Source organism: Phocoena sinus, chromosome 14, assembly GCF_008692025.1.
Source record: "Phocoena sinus isolate mPhoSin1 chromosome 14, mPhoSin1.pri, whole genome shotgun sequence".
Taxonomy (NCBI): Eukaryota; Metazoa; Chordata; class Mammalia; order Artiodactyla; family Phocoenidae; genus Phocoena; species Phocoena sinus.
The window spans coordinates 67,436,808-67,462,844 of NC_045776.1; the positions used below are offsets into that span (position 1 = coordinate 67,436,808).

The 26,037-nt window shown below is 57.2% G+C and overlaps 1 protein-coding gene and 1 non-coding gene across 15 annotated transcripts in view; one reads left to right on the forward strand and one right to left on the reverse strand.

Moving 5' to 3' along the window:
- EMID1 (EMI domain containing 1) overlaps positions 1 to 26,037 on the reverse strand; it is a 51,088-nt gene that overhangs the window by 19,767 nt on the left and 5,284 nt on the right. For 9 of the 14 annotated variants that reach the window (XR_004345542.1, XR_004345544.1, XR_004345543.1 and 6 more), the window contains exons 1-9: positions 21,009 to 21,170; positions 13,312 to 13,425; positions 12,742 to 12,845; positions 4,530 to 4,613; positions 3,443 to 3,504; positions 1,883 to 2,003; positions 1,593 to 1,643; positions 1,420 to 1,509; positions 667 to 804 (exon numbers count right to left, since the gene is read on the reverse strand). Coding sequence is in view for 11 of the 14 variants with exons in the window: in XM_032603722.1 (XP_032459613.1) it covers positions 667 to 804; positions 1,420 to 1,509; positions 1,593 to 1,643; positions 1,883 to 2,003; positions 3,443 to 3,504; positions 4,530 to 4,613; positions 12,742 to 12,845; positions 13,312 to 13,425; positions 21,009 to 21,109 (865 nt within the window). In the remaining 3 variants the exon portion in view is untranslated. Of the gene's footprint in view, positions 1 to 666; positions 805 to 1,419; positions 1,510 to 1,592; positions 1,644 to 1,882; positions 2,004 to 3,442; positions 3,505 to 4,529; positions 4,614 to 12,741; positions 12,846 to 13,311; positions 13,426 to 21,008; positions 21,236 to 26,037 lie in introns of those variants that run through there. The other 5 variants (XM_032603719.1, XM_032603718.1, XM_032603720.1 and 2 more) reach the window with 5 other exon arrangements.
- Positions 15,692 to 15,798, forward strand: LOC116739383. Its single transcript, XR_004345560.1, has one exon. It is a non-coding gene; the product is annotated as a U6 spliceosomal RNA (small nuclear RNA).

Consider the following 26,037-nt stretch of genomic DNA (forward strand, 5'->3'; position numbering starts at 1 on the left):
GTTGTTGTTTTTTGGCAACACCCCGCCACACGTGGGATCTTGGTTCCCTGAGCAGGGATCGAACCCGTGCCCCTGCATTGGAAGGGCAGAGTCTTAACCACTGAACCGCCAGGGAAGTCCCTTGGAGAGGGAGAATGAATGAATGGTGCCTGGTCACGCACCAAAGGTATGATGCAGATGGGGTTGAACCTGGCACTCCAAGCGCTGACCCCTGGCAGTGCGTGTGCAAGTCAGGCTTTGGAGAAGGTGAAGGATGCGCGTCAGGGCCCAGCTGGGCGGAGGGGGCAGGGCCTCTCTGAGCACAGAGGCAGGGCTGTGGCCTTGGGAGTTCAGGGCTCACGTCCTGCTGCTAGGCCTTGAGCTTCCCAGTGCTCTGAGGGCTGGATCCCGGCCAGCTCCAAGGCTTGGTGGGAGGGCCTGATGCTGGTGGTTCCCAGCACAGGCTCTGGAGGGTTCGTGGATCTGAAGCCGGCCCCCCTGTGCCCTGGCTGTGTGATCTCCCCTCTCTGGCCCTCAGTTTTCCTCATCAGTGACAACAGCGCCCACTGGAGGATCAGGTGACTTATGGGCCAAGGCCAAGCCTGGTATACAGAAGGTGCCTGGCAGATGGTCATGCCAGCCTCACCCCACCACCACCTGGACCTGCTGTGACCCCAAGGGACTCACCATGCTGGGAGATCCGGGCGTAGGGTGGTCCAAGTGGGGCTGGGGGGCCAGGAGGCCCTGGGGGGCCTGGAGGTCCCCTCTCTCCAGGGGTGCCCACAGCTCCAGCCTGGCCAGGGCTCCCTGGGGGGCCCTGCGGACCTGCAATGGAACCAGGGGGTTTGGTGGGTGTGCAAGAGGCAGGGAGGCCCAGGGTGGCCCAGGGATGAGGCAGCCAGGGGCAGCAGGTACGAGATGGCTCCAGAGGCCACAGACCAGACTCCCTCCCTGGCTGTCTATGAGGGGGATGAACACAGCCCTCCCCTGGGGCTTCAGGACAGTGGACACTTGGTACACAACAGGTGCCTAGCAGACGCTGATTTCCAGAATGTTCTCTCCTCTCTCTTCTAGGCTTTTGCACGAGCTGCTCCCTCTATCAGTCCTCCCTTAGCGCTGCCTGGTGTGCACTTCTGGTCATTCTGAGGCCTCACCTAAGGTGTAGCTCCCACTGGGAAGCCCTCCCTGTCCCCCACTCCATCCAGGCTGGGTCTGGGCTTCCTTACTTAGGGCTCCCTTAGCTGCAACATCCCCCATAAGAACCCTGGTCACATGGGGTGGGCACTGCTATTTCTCCCCTGCCTACTAGGCCCACCCCCACTAGCCTTCATGGTCTGGGAGCTCCAGGAGGGCAGGGTCTGGTAAGGAAGGCCCCAGCCTGGGCTCACCTGAGCAGGGCTGGCCAGGGGAGCTGGAAGGGCCGGTGTTGTGGGCACTCACCTGGCAGGCCTCTCATCCCCATTGGGCCCCGGCTGCCAGGGTCTCCCTTGGGGCCAGAGGGCCCAGGAAGCCCCCGGGCACCAACTCGATCTGGGGGAGAAAGTTCATCAGCTCCACAGCTCCAGCCTTGCGCTTGGCCTGCCCCCGGCCCTGCCCGCCCCGCTAGCACCTACCATCTCGGGGGAGCAGAGGGGCCCTCACATTTTCTCTGGTTCCTGGTAGCCCTGGGGTGGAGAGGTAGGCAGGGGTCAGTGGTGTCTAGAGTTCCTACCCCTGCTCCACCAGCTGCTGGGCCTCCCAGGACTCCAGTGCTCAGGGGCCCCTGGAGACCATCCCCTCAGGCCCAAGGGAAAACTAGGAAGACTGAGGCCCACAAGGGGGTCAAGCTGGGAGTCAGCAGCAGGGAGGGGGCTGGATCCAACTAATTGCCACATGGGAGCGTGTTCCCCACTGACCCACTCACCTTGGAGGCCTCCATCCCCGGGGCTGCCCTGGGCAGCTGGGGAACCCCAGAGCGGGGCGGGGTCCTCAGGGGCAGCTGGGGTCGGGGGCACTGCCTGCTCAGTGACAGTCAGCACCGCCACCTATGGAGGAAGAGGACAATAGGGATGGGGTGGGTACCAGGGTCTCGCCAGGGTCAGGCCAGCTCGGGGCCCTGGTGTTGGGGGGCAAGAGGCCACGTGGCTGGCGGAACCCAGCCTGGAGTGGAGACCCGGACTCACAGGGGCCCCGAACTTCATCAGAAGTGACCATGGCTTTCAAAATGCACAATTCATCACATTCATTGTAGAAAAGTCATCACACACCATCACAGTCACCCACTTTGAGTTCTGAGACTGTCCTCGTGTTTGCTGGGCCGTGCGGTTTTTTCCTATGCTTACCTGCATGTTAATAAGTATATTTATATACATTTAGATGCATACATATTAAACTTCTCTTGGTCTGTTAAAGCACCACAGGCTGCACGGATTTTTACTAAATTTGAAGGGAAATTTGGGAGGGTCTGGCATGAAACAGAGGTGCCGAGATGTGTACAAAACCACTTTTGGACCCAGTGGAGAGGAGAGCCTGAAGGGTCAGCGGTGTCCCCTGAGCCACTTACTGAGGATTAAGAGAGGCCGGAACGTCCGCAGACCAGGAAGTGGGGGGCCGTGTAGACGTGCCCAGAGAGAAGCTGACCCGGAACTGAGACCTAGCCCCCAGATCTGAGCTGAGCTGCCCCTCATGCTGGCTTCCTCTGGGAGGGAGCTTGGGGAGCAGGGTGGAGTTCCTGGGGTGCTCACACCTCATAACAGGGGTTTTAACCCATGCTGTTTAGAAGCTTGGTTTTTCCACTTGATAGATCAGGGGCATCTTTTCGTGTTGGAAAATGGAGGCGTTGTTAACGGCTGTCCAGTATTCCACTGAGCCACACTTGCTAATTATACAACCACCCCTTCTGTTGTTTGGTTTTCAAATTTCCCTCTTAATTAACACTTGGATGAACATCTTTGCAGCTAATCTTCCTAAGATAAATTCCCAGAGGAGGGAATGGATATGGAGATTAACGTAAATGCATCTATGTGTGTTTAGAAAATCTGGAAGAAAAGATGCTTAAATGTTGGCAATCGCTCTCTCTGGGGGCACAGGCGACAGAGGCCAATGGTTTTTCATGGTGCTGAGTTTTTCATGTTTCTAAATTTAGAATGTCTTACTTTTTAATGGTTAAAAACTTTTTATCTTGAGATAATTTGAGACACGCAATAGATGTTTTTCTTTCTGGAACTGGGAAAATGGCATTATGGGTGGGTGGGATAAAGGATGAAGGTGACGGGGCAATGAGGGGACCCAGCCACAAGCTCTGGGGGGGTGTCTAGGAGTCTCTGGGTGGGATGGGGATAGGAGAACCTCATGGATCTCCTGGAAGGAGAGCAGGCCAGGCTGCCTGACTGTGCGCAGGCTTCCCGGGGTGGGCGCTGGAAGGGAGGCTGAGAAAGCTGAATGGGAGGGTGGTGCCTGCCTGGCCCGGAAGCTGTTCACCCACCTTGGCTTCTAGAACCTTCAGCCTCTCCGTCAGCTCCGACACTTTGCTGCAGTTGAGACAACCTGCAGGGAGGAAGCAGGCTGGGCCAGGGCTCCCAGGTTCCTCTTGGAGCCCCTCAGCCCCTGGGGGCAGGATGGAGGGAGGGGACAGATACCTGATGACCCTAACCCATGAGATAGCCCATCACAGGGAAGGAGCTAAAGAGTCACAGCCTGTCCAAGGTGAGCCATGCCCTGTGGGTGTCCTTTGGCTCCAGAGCCTCCAAGGGGACTGTTTCTCTCAGAGCAGGACCAGGGATCTGACTCCTCATCCAAAACGACTGCATCCCACATGGGCGGGGCTGGCCTCGGCTTGAAGCTTTGGGGACCGACACATTATAGTCCAGACTGGGATGGCCTTAGGTGTCACGCTCTGACCCTTCTTCCAGAACCACTGTCCAGCTCCCTGGCCTCCTCATTGATACCCCAACGTTATTCATAACAGTGCCGGGCAGCCACCGAGCACGATACAAGCTCGCCTCTCCGGTCCTCACCATGATCCTGCATGTTAGGACAAGTGTCACCCCGTTCACACCTGGAAAGGCTGAGCTCAGAGCAAGGGTGGAGTGAGTGTGTAACAGGCAAAAACCCTGGGTCGAGGCCCAGCGCTGCCCCTTCCTGGTTGCGGGGCCCCCGGCAGGGCACGTCCCCTCTCTGACCCTCAGCCTCCTCTTTAAAGTGGCAACAATGATGCCTTCCTGGGGTGAGGTTTACACAAAGTTGATTATGGAAAGCTCCTGGCACAGTGCCCCGCATCCTACAGACACTCAGAAAAGTGTCGTTTCAATAAAAAAAGGAAAGTGGGGGCTTGGACCCATGTCTGCAAGACTCTGGGGGTCCTGGGTCTCAGGTGCCTGGGCCCAGGTCAGACTCCCCTTGGGGGCCTTTCCTCTACCTTCCAGTTTTCTTTCCAGCCTGCAGTGGACAAGCGCAGGGTGCTATCCCTGACCCTCCACTGCTGGGCCCAGCTGGTTTTTAGGACAGTCACCACCAGCCCCTCCAGCCTCCCCTAGCCCAGGGGGACCCCAAACAGCTGCCCCAGGACCCACCTGACAGGGCTGTGGGCCGAACTGCCATCCGCCACATGGCGTTGCCCGACCACCTGGGCTCCACGAAGCCAGAGGAGCCTACAACTGAGGGACAGTGAGGGTGAGAGCCCTGCTGGCTGTGACATTTTGTTCTGTCCCCTTCCCCACCCCCCGACCTGCCACTGCAGCCACAGAGGGATCCCTACTCCCCTTAGTGCAAAGGGAGAGAGGCCCAGAGAGGTGGGGCAGTTTGCCTGGGTCACACAGCATGAACTGGGCTGAGCTGGGACAAGGCTATCAACCTGACGGGGCTGGGGAGGGGGGCTGGCAATGGGTGGGGGCCATGGATGAGGCTGGGGGCTTCTCCAACAACCCCAGCAAGCTGCATGGGTTAACAGCTTAGAGTCAACAGATGCAAGGTCAGGTCCCAGCCCTGCTAATTGCTGACCTATGTGACTTGTCCTCCTTGGACCTGCTGATTTTCCCATCTGTAAAATGGGATCATAAGGTCTCTACACCTCCCGGGCTGGCGTAAGGCCTGAGGATGGACATGCATGCAAAGGGCTTAATGAGCACACACAGGGCCTGGTATGCAGTAGGTGCTCAATAAACACAGCAACGTCACCATCCACCCTCTCCCTGCCCCACTTGGTAAGAAGACACTGAAGTGGATCCAGCTCTGGTTTTAAATGAAAACCAGAGGGAGGCTGGCTGCCTGGGAGGGCACGGGGGGCCTGTTCCAGGAGGCCACCCCTGCAGCCACCCCTATGAGGAGCAGGCCATCCTGGCTGGTCTGGCTTTGGGGACCAGGTTCTCTCCATAGCTGGAGGGTTGGACTGGCCAAGCCAGGGGCGGGGGGTGCAGCTGGAGGGGCTCTGAAGCCAGCAGTGGCAACTGCCCCACCCCCCAGCCCGGGCCTGCCTTTTAAGGCCGCAAAGCGTTGCCTGGGGGGAGACAAGACCCAAATAAGGCACGGGCCTGGCAGCTCAGAGCCAGGCTGTGGGTTGGTGCAGGGAGTGAGAGGCGCCGGGAATTCAAACCAGACGGGTCCCTCTGGCCAACCCCCAGCACGGTGGCTGCCAGACCCTCTCCAGGTCCCACCACGGGGCCTTCGCTCAGGCTGGGCCCGCATCCCCAGCATGCCTTCCCTGGGGGCCTGCGACTTGCCCTCTCACAGGGGGTAAGTCTCACCTGGGATAGAGGAAGGGGGTTGGCAGCCCAAGACTGGGGCAGGGGTTAGGGGCTCTGTGGGCAGAACAACAGCAGTGGGGAGGTGATAATGCCACCATGAGCCACGCCCGGTGCTAAGCCCAGCTCGATCCTGCAAGGTAGGTAATAATAATAACAGCCAATGCTTGTGCAGCACTTATGCTGGGCCCAGCACATTCTAAGTACTTCTCATAAACAGTCTTAACTCACTGTCCTCACGAAGCCCTGTGAGTGGGTGCTAGTAACCCCTCTGCTTTACAGATGGGGAAATGGGCACAGAGTAGCTTGGTATTATCACTCCTCTGCCCCCCGACCCCATGCTCAGATAAATGGATGAGTGAATATGAATATTTCCCTTTGGGGGGAAACAAGGCAGACAGGTAAAGAGACTGGTCACCCAGCTGAAGGCTGGAGCCTGGACTGGAACCCAGGTTAGTCTAACTCCAGGGCCCGTCCTCCTCTCTCCTGGGCCACCTGGCACTGCAAGTCCCCCAGGTTCCCCTTGGCAGAGAGGCAGGGAGGCCCGGCGCCCGTCAAGAATGCTGGTTCCTTAGAAGAATGACCTCGGTAAGCCCTCCGCACCTCCTTTGCTCCCAGGTGAAGATGTAAAAGGTCACTGGATGACTGCTTCCAGGAAGTCAACCAAAAGAAGAGGCCGTCCCTCCAACCCCATGGAAGTTTGGGTTTTCTCTGGGATGAAGTTAGGCAGAGCGTCCGCCCTGCCCATCCTCCGCACCACCCTGCTATCGTCTTCCATTTTTTCCATGGCACTTTCCACCCTCTAACATGTTATCTGCTTGCCAGTTCCCCCGGTCTGATCTTCCGCCCTCCTAGGCTGGAACATGAACTCCACCAGGCAGGGACCTCATCCGTCTTGCGAGTGGCTGGGGAAAGTGCCTGGTGCGCAGTAGGGCCTCAGGGCTTCACTAAACCTCTTGTTGAGGAATGCATGAATCACTGGCTGAAAATGAATTTAAAGCAAGCAAACAAAATAAAAGGCAAAATAATGTGGACGGCAGACATGACTGTCTTGAAAATGAACATAAGGGTTCTAATGTCACGCCAGGGGGTCCCCAAGTTTTTAATCTGTGAACATATGGTTGGAAATTCTTTTTCAACCCACTTGCTTTGGGACATTTCACTGGGAGCCAGAGAGAACTAGAAAAACTAATGAAAGCACGGTCTGACCAGCAGTGCAGACATAACTGGCTCAAAGAAATTGTGAGTTAAAATTAAAAAAAAAAAAAGAAAGTTTAAATAACAAAAACTGTCAAAAAGACCAGAAAATATTGGTTCTGGATTCAAGATTCACAAAAAATGGCCCCCCAAGCTCTCCCTAAATTCTAAGAAACGGACAGAAATACTTTAAGGGATGAACCAGGTTGTAAATGGCCCTATACCACACAAAATTCCAGTACGTAAAAAAGTCTAGGGCTGGGGGAGGTCTCCTGTAGGATAAAAATGTCACATCCCTCCCACTGGTGTTGAGCCAGGGCCCCTGGAGCGGGCCCCAGTGGGCTGAGAGCCCCCCTCACCCCAGCCTGGTGGTCCACCCTGAAGGGCCCCTCCCCAGCCCCAACCTCACCCTCCAAGGAGCTCCCCGCTAGTCCCAGGACCACAAACCCTGGATCCACCCTGGGACCCTGACTGTGGGCCACTTCCCACCATCTGGGAGGTCCCAGCCAGCCCCACACACACACACACACACACACACACACACACACACACACACACACACACACACACACACACGAGTGCACTGCCTCCTCATCCCCACAGCCACTGCCCCCATGTCACCTCCTGCACAGACCAGGGAACCCACCAAAGCCCCCCACCAACAAGCTCTCATCACTCCATCTTGAACTCCACAAGGCCAGTGCCATCTGCAGTTTCTAGTCCTGTGCCCCCCTAAGCAGCCGCCCTTCCCTCTGCCCAGTGTCTCATGTTCCTTCTCAACAGATCCTCATGAGAACACTGAGGCCCAGAGAGAAGAGGCTGCCCGTCCACACAGCAGGACCAGGGCAGGAGAAGAGGGGAGCAGAGCATGGTGTTTAAATCCCACCCTCAGCTGGGAACAGGGGTGTGAGACGTTGGTGGTGTCCCTGGGCTCCAGTTCTGACTTTCTCTCTGAGGGGCTTATTCCTTCATAACCCTCCCCCCCAGGTCTGCTGGGTCCAGTGACCACAGACCACATGAGCGCAACCTCCCCTGCCCCAGCCCAGCTCCCCTCCCTGGAATTTACTTTGCAAATGTAAATATTTGCTACTGTTGGCCTGAGCCAGGGTTTGGGGTCAGGGCTGGGGCTGGGAGCTCCAAGAACTCTCCAGCAGCCCTCTGGGAAGCCCTGGTCTGTGTCTGTCCTGGTCCCTCTGTGGGTAAAATGAGGTTCCCACTCATTTCCCATGCACCCACTTAACGCCAGACCCATTCCAGGAACCAGAGAGACAGGATTAATGATGAAAGGGTGGGGATCCTCGGAGCCACGCGGGAGCGCCAAGAAGGTTACAGGCAGAGAGGACAGCCACTGCCCAGGCTCTGAGGTGGGAGAGAAGGCTATATTGGGCCCCGGGCAAAACGGAGGGAGGGCAAAGCTGGGGCACCTCGCTGGGGCAGCTGGGAGGGCAGAGGAGGAGCCTCCCAGCTGGGGGTGGAGAATACACTGGTGGGAGTCTCCCAGACTCTTGTCTGGGAGACTCTAAGCCTCCCAGACAGGAGTGGAGTAGACGGGTGGCAGATATGGGCAAATTCCAACAGCATTTAACCTGCAGGATTCTGAATCCGCAGAGTAAGGCACAGGCTTGGCACTGCACCTGGCATTTGGTTAGAGCACAAGAGCCATGTTTGGAAAGGGCCAAGCCCTGGACGGTGGAGAGGCCGAGGGGCCCAGAAAGTGCTGGGCTGGAATCTCCGTCTGCTTTTAAGCTTTTTTACTATGTGACCCTTGGCAAACTTCTTCCCTTGCTGTTCCCCACCACAGAAGACAAGGGCTGTGGGGGTCCACGGATGGGGAAGGGACGGGTGTGAGGGACAGATGGGGACAGTGAGGGGTAAGTGAAGGCAGCCTGGCTCTGGGGGAGCCCATGGGGAGGGAAGGTGAGGGAGTCCCCTCTCCTCTATCTTTCTATCTGGGAGGAGCTGGGGCTGAGGCTGGCTTCCGTCAGTCCCAGCTGTCTGAACACGTGCCCCACGAAGTCCTTGGCCAGCGCTGCTGCAGAGGAAAGACCTCGGCTCTGGTCAGACTGAAGGGCTTTGAATCCAGCTGTAACCCAGAGCAAGGCCTTTGAATCCAGCTGTAACCCAGAGGAAGGCACTCCTCTCTCCCAGTCTCAGTTTCCACAGTTGGACCTTCCGTACGATGACATGGTGGCACGATGCAGGTGAGTACAAATCATGGTGCCCAGCACAGAGGACAGTGGCAGCTTTCCTCCCCATTTATGTCAGTGGCAGTCATAAAGTCTACATCATTATGACTGCAGGAGGGTCTGAGGCAGGGCGACATCGTAGACCTCAGGTCAGAGCCCTTGGGAGAATCCCAGCCATGATGTTTACTTGCTGTGTGACCTTGTGTGAGGCCTATACCCTCTCTGAGCCTCACTTTCATCATCTGGACAATGGGGTTGTTGGGTGAGAGATCGGTCTGTGGGGAGCCCCTAGAGGCAGGGTGATCACTACAGCCCTACCCTCAGCAGAGCCCAACAGCCCAGGCCACTCAGGGGATCAGGACCAGCCCACATGATGCATTCTGGCCTTGGCCATTCCTTGCCCATTGTTTCTGGTGGTAGCAGGCAGCCAGGTGAGAGCCTGGGCCAGTCTCCTCCCTGCCATCCAGCCCCAAGGCCTGGAGGCACTGGCAGATGGACGCTTGGTCAGGCTGGTCCCAGTCCCGGCTCTCACATACTGAGTGACCCCAGGCCAACCCCCCCCAACCTCTCTGAGCCTCAGTTTCTCCATTTGTAAAAAGGGACCCATTCTAGCCCCTTCCTCACGGTTGTCAAGAACATCAGAGAAACCATCCTCACTCATTATCACGGAGTGAACACTCCTACTGTACAGATGGGAAAACCAGAACTAAAAGTCATGCAGTCTGCTCACCTCACAAACATCCAGTCCAGAGAGTAGAGGCCTGTTTGCTGAGCAGCTGACTGAGAAATGGGGTCTCAGAGCTGGGAGGCAGGGCAGACTCCCCAGCACAGGGGGCCAAAGGGGAAAGGAAGACATTTATTCAGTAGCTATGTTGGAGGCATGTCTCTGGTCCTCATAATAAGGTGTGAGGCAGGCACTTCTCCATCTGAGGTGACTTTCAGATAGAGACGGGGTTCAGAGAGGTGAAGTGACTTGCCCCAGGTCACACAGCAGAGCACAGCTGATCCAAGGCTGGATTCCGGAATGACAGGTGTTTCCCTTCCCTCTTCAGCTCACTCTGGGCCCTGTTGCCCCTAGTGACAGAGCTCTTTGACCTCAGGTCATGTCACAACACCAGACAGACTGCGAGGGCAGTCACCAGCAGGGAAAACAGCTGGGGGAGCCCAGCCTGAAGCTGGCTGTCATAGGAAGGGCAGGGCCCGGCGTGGGTCAGCAATGTCCTCATGCTTCCCCGTCCCCATTCCCAGGGCCCCAGCAAAGCAGTTTTCTAGAATATCCAGGCCTTGGCATCCCTTTACTTGGCTCCAACCTCATGGGTGTGGACAGGCCCTTCCTTTCCTGTCCCACTGGGCATCACGTCACGTGCTGCCCTCCATGGGCTGTGGCGCCACCTGCTTCATTTCACCCTTGCAACATCCCTGGGAGGCCGACTGTATGATCCTGCCCATTTCACAGGTGAGGACACTGAGGCCCAGGGCAGGAGAGCCCCAGGTGTTGCAAGAGCACAAGGCAGCTTGGTGCCCTTTAGAGAAGGTGCCTCTCCCTCTGAGAGGGCACGAGACAAGTGCCGCCTGAACTGCAGCCTCCCCGCCCCCCGGCCCGATACCCCTGCACAACTACTCGCAGGGTGCACGGGGAGTACCCGGCCCAAGGCCACACAGCTGGTGTGTGGCAGAGCTGTCCCGTCCCCAGGCTGGAACCCCAAGGCCCTGCCGAGGGAGACGTCAGGGTTGGCCCGGCCCGAGTCCTTGTCTCGCACTCCCACCTCACCCCCGCGGCAGAGCCACAGCCCTTGGCTTGGTCGTGGATGCACAGCCTACAGCTGCTGCACTCAAGGGCATGGTCGCTGCCAACACCTGCTCCACGATGGCCCCATAGACCTGGGAAGGTTTGCCCTTGGGAGGGGAGCCAGGGACAGAGTGGCCTATGTATGGGCAGGTGCTCTGCACCCAGGGGGCCCCCGTACCCTGGGGACTCGCCCCCTCCTTACCACCAGCTCCTCTGTGGCCTCCTTGGCAACAGTCCCTCCTGGCTGGCTCCCCTTCTGCCCCTGGGGCCCTTCTGCCTGCCCCTCTTCCTCCCAGCATGCAGGGAGGAAGGGGGCTGTTCCTGGCCCCCTTCCTTCCCTCCCTGTCTGCCCCTCCCAGCCTCCCACATCTGCCTTGGTGAGTCTCAGCTAGTCTCCTTCCCTGCCATCCAGCCCCAAGGCCTGGAGGCACTGACACATGGATGCTTGGTCAGGCTGGTCCCAGTCCCAGCTCTCACATACTGCGTGACCACAGGTCAACCCCCTCACCTCTCTGAGCCTCAGTTTCTCCATCCGTAAAAAGGGCTGCCTCTCTGTACCGGACCCCTGCTGGACCTCGAGCAGCTCCCCCCTCCCTCTGGCTGCCCTGCTCCTCCCCCGCTGTGCTGGGGGCTCTCCCACCCCACATGGAAACCACCAGGCTCCCTCCCTGCCCCACTCCATGGGGAGTCTGCCCCCACCCCGTGTGACTTCACCTCTCTGGGCCTGCGTTGCCCCATCTGTGAACTAGGGCTGCTGTGGGGTCCCAGGGAGGTGAAGTGTGTAAATCTCTCAAGAAACACCTATGAATGGCTCTATAAGCATCACCTTCCCTTGATTCGGAGGCTGTGTTTCACACATCGGTGTTTCTGGAATCAGAATGCATCTTTCGACCGACAGTCACGTTAATGTGCTACTTGGGGGCCCCGAATGCCTCTTTCTATTGAGGGGCCTATGGGCCTGGTTCTCAGGCTGGCTCTAGGCCAGTCCATCCTCTTTCTATTGAGGGGCCTATGGGCCTGGTTCTCAGGCTGGCTCTAGGCCAGTCCATCCTCTTTCTATTGAGGGGCCTATGGGCCTGGTTCTCAGGCTGGCTCTAGGCCAGTCCATCCTCTTTCTAGTCATTCTTCGGAGCACACTGGGTTCAGCCGGGCAGTGAGTGTGGATGCAGCCTGGACCCCTCAGCAGAGGTAGGCGCCCTCGAGGAGACGGCACTGCCAGTAGCTGTGTGGCCAGGGGAGGGGCGGGCTGCCTCCTCTGCGCCCCTGCTGGGTGCTTGGTCCCAAACCACCAAGCTGCACGCAGAGGAGGTGGGGGGAGAGAGGGGGGCCTCTGCCTGGGACACACTCCGCACACAGGGTGCCCAGCTGAGTCCTCCCATCCCTGAGGGCCTGGGGGAAGCCAGGCAGACCTGGGTTTGAATCCTGCCACTTAGGAGCTGTGTGCCCATCACACGCCCTTGTGTGCCCATCACACAGCCTTGTTCTCCTCACCTGCAGACTGGGTGTAGCCATCCCGACCTTGCTGACCCACTGCACTAAGTGGTGCTTTGCTTCCCTGCACCATTACCACCTCCCGTGGAAATGTCCCCAAGTTTGGAGGAAAGGCTTGGGATGTGTGACCTAAGACGTGAGCTACCCAGCATGTATGAAATTCCTCCAGGGGTCCTGACAGTGTCCCAAGAGGCAGGTGGTCAACACCCATGGGAGAGCAGATACCCACTGTGGCCCAGCTGCGTCTGGCCGGCAGCTCTGTGCAGCAGCCCCGGTAAGTGTGGCGCTGCGCCCTTGAGCACCTACCGACTCAGCTATGGTTTACAGCTCCCTCCCACACACCTGAGGGGAGGCACCTGGTCTGCGCCTGGGGCAGTCCTACCTTCCTCGCAGCTCGACCCCGAGCGCCCAGGGCAGCACCTCCACTCGCGGGCTGTCACTGTCTTGTACATCACCTTGTATGTGGGTCTCACCACGGTTCTGTAGCTGAAAGAGCGCCCAGGTGGCCCGGTTCAGATGGGCCTTCCGCCACCCCTCCCACCATCCATGGGGACAAGCTCAGAGCCTCCAGGGTCCTCTGCCACCTCCAGGTCCCTCTGGAGCCTCTTTCCTAATGCATTCTGGGCCTCAGCCCTTCCATTCCCTCCCCAGCCCCCAGCCGGGGGGATCTAGAAACCAACTGGACAGGAAGCCCCTGCGAGCTGGGCTAGACTGTCCCCAGCGGTGAACGCTCACTGAGCGAAGGCGTGCAGGTGAATGCTGGAATCCCTCCCCCAGGAAGGCCCAAGAGCCAAGGGGAGGCGCTGGGAATGGACAATGGTCCCTTTGTCCGCCCACCCTTGGGGTCCCAGGCATCTCCTGCACGGAGTCCCAGCCCCAGCCCCAGCTCTTCCACCAGGCCGTGCCCACCGTGGGAACGCTAGCAGCTTCTACTCCACACGGTCTCACTCACCTGTTCCCAGGGCAGCTCATGGGCCAGGGGCAATTCTGCAGCACGCGCTGCAGGTAGGTGCCATTCTGCACGTGGCACGAGATGGTGCGGGTCACCACGTATGAGCACCAGTTCCTGAAACAGACCAGCAGAGAGGAAGCTCAGGTGCCACGTGCAGCCCATGTTCTCTCTGGGAGCCCCGAGTCTCCAGGCAGGGAGACCCCTAAGCTCTCCAAGTTCTTTGGGCCCTGGTGGGAGTCTCTGAGCTGAAGTGGCTGAGCAGTGAATTCCAGAACCCTGGAGGGGACAGCTGTGCTGGGTGCTCTCAGAGGTCTTGGGGAATGAGCTGCAGGGGCCCAGATGGGAGCAGGGCATCTTGACTGGGGCTCTTCCTCCTCAGCATCTCCTTTCCAACCCTGACCCCTCCAGGCCACCACTGCCTCCCACCTCCCACCTGGACAAGGGCAGTGAGTGAGCGTCTTTCCCCTCACTCTCTCCCCGGAGGGAGGGTCAGACAATGGAAACCTGGCGGTGTCCCTTGCCTAGCCCTACCCTCAGCCCTCCAAGTCTCCTGCTCCCACTCCTGCTGTGGATCCCTCACCTCCAGGCCTTTGCTCATGCTGGACCTGATGCCTGCAGCACCCTTCCCCCATTTCTCTTCCTGACACCTCCTACCTTCAAAGCCCCACTGTGCTGTCACCTCTTCCCTTGTCCTCTTCCGCCTCCACCCCCATCTGAGTAGAAGCGATGGTTCCCTGCCAGGGATCCTAAGCACTCTGTATCCCTGTCATGCTGAATTAAGCTGGTGATTCATGTCTGCCCTCTCCCTCCCTGAGGCATGTGAGAAAGAGGCTCTGTCTCACTTATCCTCAGGTCCCCTCTGTGTGACAGCTGGGATGCGCAATCAATATCCCAAGCATGGAGGACTGACTTTTTCAGATGCCAACAAATAATCACCTTGCACTGCACATACTGAGCACCTACTGTATGCTAAAGGTATTTACATCATCTTCCCACAGGGAACCAGGAAACCCCCCCCCCATTTAACAGAGGGGTAAACTGAGGCTCAGGGAGGGGAAGACAATTGTTCATGTTAAAGAGCTGGTGCATGGCGGATCTGGATTTGAACCCAGGAATGTGGACGGCTCAGCCTGGCCCCCACCTCCATCCCAGAGGCCCCGTCAGCTCCCGTCTCCTCCCCACCTCCTGAGCCACGGTCTGTGGCTCTGTGAAGGCCTCAGCCTGGGAACCTGCTGACCCTGGGCTCCAGGCCACAAAGGAAAGTCTGGTGGGGTGGGGGCTCAAGCTGAGAAGGGTCACCTGAAACGGTCACTCCTTTCCCAGCACCAGCAAAAGAACGCAGGCCCGTGACCCCGTGCAGAGCTGAGGGCCGGTGAGCACCTGGAATGTTCCAGCCATCACGGAGGTGCCTGCCACCTCGGAAACCCAGCCCTGCAGCTGCGGCCCCACCCCCACCCAGACCACCTGAAGGAGAAAGTCTTTGGCGGGGACCAGTTGACAAACTCACTATGGGACTCTGCAGAAGTCCCTTCACCATTCTGTGTCACGCTGAAATCAGTCCAGGAGGAGGAAACACCCTGGCCGACTGCATGGAGGTGGGAAAGCCAGAGAAGGGTGGCTCTGATCAGCCCAGTGATGGGGCAGGAGCTCAAAAGAGCCCTCGGCCAGGGAACCCACAGCAGAGGTGCCAGGCGCTTGTTACAGCACTGTCAGGAACGGCGCAAAACTGGAACAGCCTAAGTGGGACCCCTAGACACAGAGAACCAGGCGCTGTAACAGAGTCCGAGGTCTCCATGTGCCTACTTAAGGGGGAAAAAGTATGTGTGGACCAAGAGAATGACATTTCTATTAATACATGAAAAGCAGAGAAAGCCAAAAGACTGTAAATGTATGTACATATAAAGCTATGTGTGTATTTTTTTTTTTAATTTTATTTGGCCACGCTATGCAGCTTGTGGGACCTTAGTTCCCCAACCAGGGATTGAACCCCGGCCCTTGGCAGTGAAAGCACGGAGTCCTAACCGCTTGACGCCAGGGAATTCCCTATGTGTGTATTAAGTGAGGAAAAATCACATGCCTAGATGAGTTCCATCCACTCAGTCCCCTGTGCTCACAGCAGCCTCCGTTTACCATGCCAGGAGCTGTGCCCAGGGCCTTCCACACACCTAATTATAAGTGCCACTTTACAGATGGGAAGACTGAGGCTCTGGGGTCTGGGATGTGCCCCAGGCACCCACGATGAGTGACACAGTCACGGTTGGAACTCAGCTTCTTCTAACCCCAGGGCTTGTGCTCTTAACCACAGGCTGGAAATGTTTCTCCTAATGAGCAAGTGGGGATTTTATAAGTTTAAAAAGATGCATTTCAAAAAGGCCCCCCAGCGCTCGCTTCGGCAGCACATATACTAAAATTGGAACGATATAGAGAAGATTAACATGGCTCCTGCGCAAGGATGACACACAAATTAGTGAAGCATTCCATATTTAAAAAACAAAAAAATGGTTCTGAAGAACCTAGGGTCAGGACAGGAATAAAGACGCAGACATAGAGAATGGACTTGAGGACACGCGGAGTGGGAAAGGTAAGCTGGGACGAAGTGAGAGAGTGGCATGGCCATATATACACTACCAAATGTAAAATAGATAGCTAGTGGGAAGCAGCCGCATAGCACAGGGAGATCAGCTCGGTGCTTTGTGACCACCTAGAGGGGTGGGATAGGGAGGGTGGGAGGGAGACATGCAAGACGGAGGAGATATGGGGATATATGTATATATATAGCTGATTCACTTTGTTATAAAGCAGAAACTAACACACCACTGTAAAGCAATTATACTCCAATAAAGATGTTAAAAAAAAAAAAAGGTCCCCCACCCGTTAGAGCCTCTGGGTCCCCAGAGCTGTGGTTTAAAATCCACTGGGATCTTGTTTAGGGGGACATAAGCCCCTTTGGAGACTGATGTGAGTTGTCGCTCCTCCCCCCAAAAATGCATAAAACGTGGGGTACAAGTTCAGGGGGACTCAGGAGCTCCCTGAGCCTGTGTGATGTCCCCCAGGCTAGCCCAGGGGCTCTGTGAGTGGAGGAAGGAGGGAGGGAGGGAGCAACCTGGGCAGAGGATGGCCAGAGCATGGGACACAGGAGGGCCCTGGCACGGACTGAAGACTCCATGCCAGTGTACAGACTCACACACATGCATACACATCAATATGCACACACACATGCAGACATGAAAGCACACAGACACGCTCACATATACAACTTCCAGACACACGTGTCCATGTGCACACACACACCTACATAAGTGTGTGCATGCACACACACACTACAGCACGCAATCAGACCAAGGTCAATCTAGCAGGACATATAACCACAGAAATGACTGTCCAACTTGCACTCGGGCCAAAACCTGCAAACACAGAGCCGTGCACCCTCACACACAAGTGTGCACACACACCCCATGCCCAGCCCCTGGACTGGACTGGGGGAGGCGGGCCTGTGACTGCCCACAATTGCCCTAGCAATTCTTTTGACCACGGAGGAGCCAGAGAAAACAGTTTTTTTCTTCTTTCTTACTTAAAATCTCCCCCATGTGAGTTGCTGCCTGGTTCCCTGCTTATTTCCCACCAGCTGGAGTTTGCTTGAATCCCCTGCTTAGGAGACACGGAGCTGATGGCCGGCTAGCAGACATTTTAGACAGGAGGGGACACTCTGGCCAGGTGGGGTTCAAGGTCAGCCCCTCGTGCCCTCCACCTGGGGGGTCACCAATAATTACGTGCTGCCCCTCCCTGGCCTTGAAGACCCAGCCCCACTGCTGCCAGGATAAGCCCGAGCTCCTCCGCAGGATCACAGCCTGGCTCCACCACCCGCCCACCCCTCCGTCCACTTTCCAGGGGCGCTGCTGGCCTGAAGTCCACAGCCCACCACGCTGCCCGTCGCCCTGACCGCTGGGTCCTGCACACTTGCGCTGCTGCTCTCCCTCCTTCCTGCCCTCCCTCCCATGCACATCTTCTCCCCACCTCAGATCTTTGCATAGGAGATTTCCTCTGCCTGGAAAGCCCTCTCCCTGCTCCAGCAAACTCCTATTCATCCTCTGGGTCTCAGTCCTGAGGCTCTGGGCACAGTTGGGCACCTGCAGGGGCCCCCCTCAGCCACTCACAGCAGCCCTGAGCTTTTTCTTCCCCCGATGGCGCTGGGGGAGGGCGCTGGCGGGGACCAAGCCAGTATGGGGCTCAGCCCGGGGGCGCTCAGGGAGGTTTGCTGAATGACTGAGAATAGACAGTGGCCCTGGCAGAGGAGCCGGGACCCAGGTTCCCAGAGATGGGCGCAGTCCTTGGAGGCCCCGCCCCCATCCTGCTGCCCTTGGGAGCTTCTTTTCTGGGACGTGGTTGGTGATAAGCCACCCAGGAACCCGATGACGCTGGGTTACCTCCTGTGGGATGGGACAATGGCAGGGGCTGGGAGGAGGCAGCACTTCTCTCCTGGGCCTGCCACTTCTGCCCACTCAGCACCTCCTGGGCCTCCAGAGGCTGCCGGGAGGAGAGAAAACAGGCCAGACCAGCTCGGCCTGGCACTGGCCGCCCCCACGAGGGGGCCCCCCCCATCTGCCCTCCACCCCCTGCCACGAGGAGCTCAGGGGACTTTGTCTCCACGGGGCCCAGGGCTGTGATCCGGAACAGTGATAGGGGCTAATTGCAGGAGGCAGCCAAGCGGGCTGGGGGCCAAGGGCCGCTATGAAAAGGAGAGGAAAGAAAGAAGACCCACAGGGTGGGGGTGGGGTGAACAGAGCCAGAACCCCACACCAGAGGTGAACCCCACACACTGGCTCTGCTGCTTCCTAAGTTGGTGACCTTGGACAAGGCCCTGACCCGCTCGGGGCCTCACTTTGTCCATCTGCAAATGGGGACAGCAGACACTCCTCCTGTAAGGGAGGTTTCACGTAAAGCCCTTAGCGCAGCGCTGACGGCTTTTGGTAGTTCTTGTTCCTGGACCGTGACATAGGGCCCACACCAGGCAGCTGTGGTCCAGGGGCTTCCCTGAGGGACACCAGCACTGTACCTTCCGCACAAGGTCCCCCCCTTGACTTTGGGATAGGGATTGTCAGGCTCTGCATTTTACCAAGTGGAAACTGAGGCCCCAAGAGAAGTCACCTACCCAGGTCACCCCTGTGGGTATAGCGCTGGGATCTGAGCTCCCAACGGAGTGGGTGGGGAAGAAAATTCTCCACTCTCCTTGATTCTTAGATTTGCCCAAAGGAAGCCAGTACTGCAGGAAAAGAAGCCTGGACCAGGACACCGGTGACGGCTTCAACTCTAGAGCCACAGCGTTGAGACACTGAGATGGGTCATTAAAGGCTGGAAGGGCCCTCAAAGGGGCAGGAAGCACCCCCAGCAGGGACTTGGGGGGGCAGACAGGGGCAAAGGCGAGACAAGGCAGCTCTGCACAGCCCTGGACACCCTGGTTCCGGGGGTCTCAAAGTCTTGCCACATTCTTGGGCCTGGGGGCGGCCCCTTGGATGCCTTCCCGGGCCTCCCCCTCCCCAGGCACAAAGCCTCTTTTCTCCCTGTGGTCTCTCAGCTGCCAAGGGGTGCCTGGGGCACCGGGATAGGGGTGGAGGGAGGGCTGATGGGGAGCAACATCCCCATCCGTCTCCAATGATGCTGGGACAGGGCCACAAGGGGAGGTCCCTGCAGCCAAGAACCAGATTCCTCTGGCCAGGGGTCCCTCCCCTCACTTAATGTTGGTCATAGCAGGAACCACTGTACATCAGGCCCTGCACTGGTTCCTCCCATGGGGGACTGTCCTCAGAACAGGCATCTGTGCAGGGGATGAGGGGAGGGAAGAGGGGAACTGAGACCTGGGGCCCTGAAGAGACCTGCCTGAGGTCACACATTGAGTGGGTGACAGAGCCAGGAATAAAACGCTGCTCTGAGGCCAGAGCCCCTAATTCCTAACCATGACCTGCAAACCTTTCTCAGCTCCCCAAGCTGACAAAAGCTCGCCCTCCTCCAGGAGAGCTGCTGGAGTGAAAAGTACACTGGATCTGGAAACTGACTGACTTAGATTGAGGTATCTTTTCCTCTCTAAGCCTTGGCTTTCTTTTTTTGGGGGCCTTGGTTTTCTTATCTGTAAAATGGGAGCAACAGCATTGCCTACAGAGCTTTTGTGATGCTCAGGCCACTGTGAGCCTTCTATGACCAGATGGGGTGACAGTCCCCAGTGACCACCAGATACCTGCCCACGGACACCATCCTGCTCCCACATAGCAAGTCCTGGGGGGCCAAGGAGCCCAGGCTGGGAGGCAGTGGACTGGCTAAAGGGCAGTCCAAGCCTTATGCCTTCTCAACCATCATCCTGAGCTTGACACGGGGGACCCTGGGGGTTCACATCCTTGCCCTAGGCAGGTCATGTCCCCTCTCTAAGCCTCACCTTCCTCCTCTATGAAATGAGGACCATAAAAATGTGTGCCTCCCATGGCAGTTGGGAAGATTCTGGAGGGTATAGGTACAGGTGAAATGCCAGCCCAGGTCAGCATGCATGGTGGTGGCTGTGACATCTGCCAGCGGTCAGCCCCTGTCTCAAAACAACTGCTCCTCTGGCCGCTGATGCCACGGCCACCTCTGCCCTCCAGCCCTGCCCATGTCACCTGCTCTTGCTAGCCCAGCAGGGGCACGCTGGCCCCTGACCACTGGGAAAAGGGAATTTCTGAAAAGAATTAAAGAATTGAGCCCGTAGGGGGTGGGGGCCCGGCAGGCCTTTGAATGGGATGAAAAGGCCTGGAGAGGCCTGGCTACTCCGTATTGTCTGCCTCAGACAACAGTGGCGGCTGGCCCTCGAAACAGGACCCCAGCAGGGGCAGGGGCTACAGCCAGGACAGGGACCTGGGTAGGTCCAAACAGTGTCACCAAGGCCAGAAAGACACAGATTTGAATCCCAGTTCTTCTATTAATGGTCAATGAGCCTAGAAGATTATGTTAATTCTCTGGGGCCTCAGTTCGCTCATCTGCTAAATGGGGACAAGTGTTCCCTACCTCATTCAATCCTTGAACACTGCACATAAAGGGCCCCCTCACTGGTATTGGGAGATGCTCCATAAACACCACCAGATAGAATGCTCCCTGCTCCTGAGAGAGCAGCAGGAAGACAGAGCACTTGCTCCCAGCACAGTCCAAAATGCCAGGTCCCTGGGAGCCGACACTGACCCTCGGTCTGTGAAACTCCACCCCAGTCTTCTTCCTTTGAGAGAAATAAATAGCTGGGATACTAAAAAAAAGCCAGGAGCAGAGTAAAGCGAGGAGGGTCCCCCAAGTGGCAGCTAGAGGGTGTCCTGGGCTTCTCCTATGTGCAGGAAGGGGGCCCTAGGGAGAGGGTGGGGGAAGTCTTGGTGGTTTCCTCCCTTGGGGGAAACCACCCCCAGGGGCTCTGGAGGTGAAGTGGTGGGGGGTGGAGAAGGCTGTCGGGGGACTGCCGGCTCTGTATACGTGAAGTAGGTGACCCCCGCAGGGCCTGGAGCTTCTGCCAGATAGCGGGGAGGCCCAGGGTTCCTGCCCCAACCCGGGCTGGCAATGAGGTGGGGAACCGGGTCCCTTTCCCAATCCCGGGCTTGCACGGAGTTTGTGGGGGGGCGGTGCCTGGAGTCCCTGTCCCCAACCCCGGGCTGGCAGGGCACAGAGGTGGTGCGGGGGGTAGGGGCAGCCCTTACCTGCGTGCAGAGAACGGGGCTCCCCCAACGCTCCACGCGGCGCTGCCTCCCGGGAGCAGGAGCCCGAAGCAAAGCAGCGCCCAGGCCCGCGGGTCGCCCATGTTGCGCCCGGCGCCCTCCGCGCGCGGACCCTCGCCGTCGCCTCCAGCCTGGCGTCCCCGCCCGCGCAGCCAGCCGCCCAGGACGCGCGGATCCCGGTTCCCAGCGCAGCGGCGGGAGGGCGGGCGGGAGGCGGGCGCGGGGCGGGGGCGCGCGTTCCCGGCCTCGCCCGGCCCCTCCGCGCGGGCCCCCGCCCCTTGCGCCGCCGCTGCCAACCCGGAAGAAGCCCCGGGGGTCGGGCGCCCCCGCCAGGAAGGCCACCAGGTGCCCACCTGAGCCTGGCGCCCTGCGCTGCGTGGCCCTTTTGGGGGCGCAGTGCCAGTTTCGAGGTGCCCTGCCACGTGTTGCAAAGTGGGGAGCTGAAGCCGGGCCATGGTCTCAGACGCAGCCAGGACCCAAACCCAACAAGCCTGGGCTAATGATGCGGGGGCCTCATCCCCTCTCGACATTTTTGAGGGTTCCAGCTCCCGAGCCACGAGGGACGGTCCATCCATGCAACAAAGGCTTCCTGAGCAGTGAACGCCACTGTGTGCAGGGCACCTCACCTCCGCTTCACATCCTCTCTCGGTTTAATCTTCAAACCACTCTGGGTGAGGTGGGCACAATGATCCCCATTTTACAGAGAGAAAAAAGGAGGCCCAGGCACTCGTAGTCCCCCTGGGAGAAGAGCTGGGCTGACCCCATAAAGTCAGTGTCCACTTTTATCACCATTTTACAGATGGAGAAACTGAGGCAGAGAGGAGATGTCATCTGCTTAAAGCACCCCATCAGTGGTTGGAAGAGCTAGGATTCAAATCCAGGTCTCCTGACTTCAGAGGGGGTGTCAGCTCTTTAGCACAATTAAGGAAGAGTGCAGACATCAGTTGCTCTGCGCCTGGGTTTCCCCATCAGTGACAAGAAAAGGACTGGCTTACCGTGGAGTTACTTAATCTGGGGTACATGTGAATTCCACCAAAGAGTATGAAAGTATGGTATGTGTGTGTGATACATATGTGTGCAGGTGTGATGGGGGCATGTGAAATGTGTGATGCCTGTATGCATGTGTGTGATGTATGTGTCTGTGACAGGAGTGTATGTTTATGTTCTCATCAGAGGGCACCCAGACCCTCCCCAAACTCCAGGACAGTCTCTGACCTCCCCCCCACCCCCTTCTGCCAGAACTGATGGGCAGCAGGCAGTCCCAGGCTGGTGAAGCCCCTACCACCCCAGCAGTGCACCGGTGACCTGTCCTACAGGATCCTGCTGTGGCTTGTCCAGATCTAGGATCTCTGCTAGAAACACTCCAGCAAGAAGGGCATGCTGGCCCTGACCTCTGATTCCTGGGACTACCTCTCCTAGACTCACCAGAGCAGCACAGGGCCCTGGGCTGAGTCAGAGGGGGGAGGGTGTGCCAGTGGAGAGAGCCGACTCCTGTCCCCCGAGAGGGCAGGCAGTGAGAGCTGGGTTCAAACCCTCCCTCTGCCCCCTCTGCCCGTGTTAGCTTGGGCAAGGCCTGCCCCTCTCTGAGCCTCAGTTTCTCTTTGTAAGGAGAACAGTTGCACGTTCCTTATGGGGTGTGTGCAGGAATGAGATATGCCTTGACCCCCACAGTCCCCTGCTTCACGTGGTTCCCCCAAGGGCTCCTCACATCCTCCAACAACATCATCACATCATCACGGTGCCAACTTTGCCCCCCTAGGGGAGCTGCCATCTGTGATTTTTGGGCACCTCTATGTGCTGTCTGTCTGACCCCCAAGAAAAGCAGCTTTGCACCTCTCTGGTTAGCTCTTATTTTTGACACAACTAGATCAGTTAATTAATCCTCTAGATAACTTGTCACTCTCAAGGGGCCATCTCATGAGATGGTCCCAGGCCCATCTGAGGCCTGGTCAGGTGGCCACGATCAAAACCCAACACCCCAAAGGGCACTTTGGAGGGTATGCAGCTCTTTAGGAAGGGGAAGTGCTGGGCAGTGGCTTCTGTCCTGGGAAGGCTCAGGAGGGCCACAGAATGAGGAGGCACTACCACATCTTTTTGCAACGTGTCTGAGATGCTCCTGTGATGAATGGCATACATGTTCCTTTATCACCAAACGCGTGGGCGCTCCAGGCCACTGCGAATTTCTCCAGCAATGGATGCTCCCAGGAAAAGCTGTTATCAACATTTGGACATCAGAAAGGGTCCTATCCTTACTGAGGCTGGGGTCCCGTGGTCCAGCGTATTTATTTAAAACTACAGCTAGACCCCCATGCCAGTGCAGCCTGGTGGTTACCACATAGGCTCAGCACCCCATAGGCCTAAGTGTCAATTCCAGAGCAACCACTGGACACTGTGTGACCCGGGACAAGTCACCTCCCCTCTCGGAGCCTCATTTCCTTGCCTGAAAAAACAAGGCAGTTTTAAGACATGGAAGCAACCTAAGTGTCCATCGACAGATGAATGGATAAAGAAGATGTGGCACATATACACCATGGAATATTACTCAACCATAAAAAAGAATGAAATATTGCCATTTACAGAAACATGGATGGACCTAGAGATTATCATACTAAGAGAAGTAAGTCAGAGAGAGAAAGGCAAATACCATATGATATCACTTACCTATAGATTCTAAAAAAATGGTACAAATGAACTTATTTACAAAACAGAAACAGACTCACAGACATAGAAAACAAACCTATGGTTACCAAAGGGGAAAGCGGGGGAGGGATAAATTAGGAGTTTGGGATTAACAGATACACACTACTTTATATAAGATAGATAAACAACAAGGTCCTACTGTATAGCATAGGGAACTATATTCAATATCTTGTAATAAGCTATAATGGAAAATAATCTGAATATATATATATAACTGAATCACTTGCCTGTACACCAGAAACTAACACAACATTGTAAATCAACTATACTTCAATTAAACAAACAAAAAGCAAGGCAGTTTTTAAAGCTTTGGGTCTCTGCGCGGTGGTCCTGGGGCACAGTATGAAGCCCCCTTTTGAGGACGCATTCTCCTGGTGGATATCAGCTTATTTTCTGGTCCTCTTTCCCCACTGAGCAGGAAGGGCAGGAAATGCTGCAGGGACCTGGGTTTGGTCATTTGAGGTTTCAGTGTTTGCTGAGATGGGGAGGAGAGGGGCCCGCTGGCTCAAGGCCTCTGTGGGTGGGGCCTCTTCCCTGGGGGGCTGATCTTCTCAGCTGCCAAGACGGAACCACAACCGCCAGTAACAACAGTAGCTTCCGGTCCGGTCTGAGCGCTGACCGTGTGCCAGGCGCTGTGCTAAGCATTTTGCTTGCATTGTCGCCTGCCCTCTTCTCTCACACCCGGGAGGCCTCCATATTATCCCCAGGTGCGGGGCCCACGGCTGGTGAGTGATGGGTGCCGGCCTCTGCACTTACCCATTAGGCCACACTGCTGCCCTCTGAACCTGCAAGGGTGTTTCTTTGGGCAAAAAGAGAACTCAGCTCAGATTTAGACTCCCGTGAGAGGGAGCACATGCATAAACACACACACACACACACACACACACACACACACACACACACACACACACACACCACTGGGAGCAGGCCATGGGGTCTGGGAAACACAGCCCTTCTGGTGTGTATTCACTGACACATCCAGCCGGCCTAATCCAAACAGGAAATGCTGTTTTTCTAACAGCAAACAAACCTGGGTTGCAGCCTCCCTTCCCTGTGAACTGCCCCTGGAGCCTGTGCTAAGGACCTCTTCCCTCTGCCTATGTCCCAAGGACAGTCTCCCCAGCTCGGGGTGGGGGGTGGGGTGCATAAAATTAGCCCTGCTTGCACACCAGCTTGTGTGAGTCCAGGTGCCCCAGTTGATCTGTACCCATGTCGTGCACATTCTACAGGGGAGGGAGCAGCCCAAGAGGCCTGGGGGTACCGGAGCCTGTGGCGGCAGCCCCCAGGGGCCCAGTCAGCGCCAGCGCCATTTAAGCCTCTGCCCAAACAAAGGGCAGGGCCAGTGGGCCGGCCTTCCAGGTTAGGGAACAATGCCCGCTTTCTGTGCCTTTGATCTGGAGGCCTGGCCCTGCGGCCCCTCGCCGGGCCAGGGCGGGGATGCTGGGGGACCCGGAGAGCCTGCAGCTGCCCAGCCAAGTTAATTATGCTCCATGGAGCTGCCCTTCTCACCCAGTTCATTCCTTCCTCATGAAGCTGGGACTGGAGCTAGAAGGAGTGATGGGAGGAAGGAAGCTGTCGGAAAATCATAAATTAGGGCTCAGAGAGAAGGCTTTCCTGCCCTCCTCAGGAATCCTCAGGGGGAGAGACCGGCACCTTGGGTCAGGGGAGGACGACAGGGTGGCAGCCAGGGCACCTGTATTTGAAGTTAGGACACCTGGATGTCTGCATGATCTACAGTGAGTCCCTTCTCTCTGGGCCTCAGTGCCCCCATCTGGAAACCGGGGGAGGGAGGGATACAAGACTTGGGGACTTTCCTGTGACTGTGCTTTGTTGACTGTGAAGAAATGGACAGATAAGAGGCCTTCTCCTTAACAATGTTTGTCCCACTTCCCTTCCTCTGGTTCCTTGCCCACAAATCCCCTCCTTTCTGCCCCCCACCTTTGCCCTATTTCCCTTCTTTGGGTATCCCTGGCTCTGCTTCTTTTTCCACATCTCTCCTCCTGCAAAAACAGACTAATGAGGTCTCCTTAGGCAACATCCACCTAGCTGGGGGGGGGCGGTAGAGGTTGGCTCATTTACACTAGAGTGTTAATGACTGACATATTGAGTGTTGTTAAATGTTGGGGCCCAGTTAACAGGGATTCTTCCTCATTTAAACCCCAAATCACTAGTAGTGGGCTAGTAATCACTTCTAGGCTAGTAAGGGGGATGTTTGGTGACCAAGGATCTAGGAACAAGGTCTGCCAAGCGAAAGGGCCTTCTGTGTGGGAAAATGTCCTTTTCCCAGCCACAGTGAGGTGAAACCCACCCC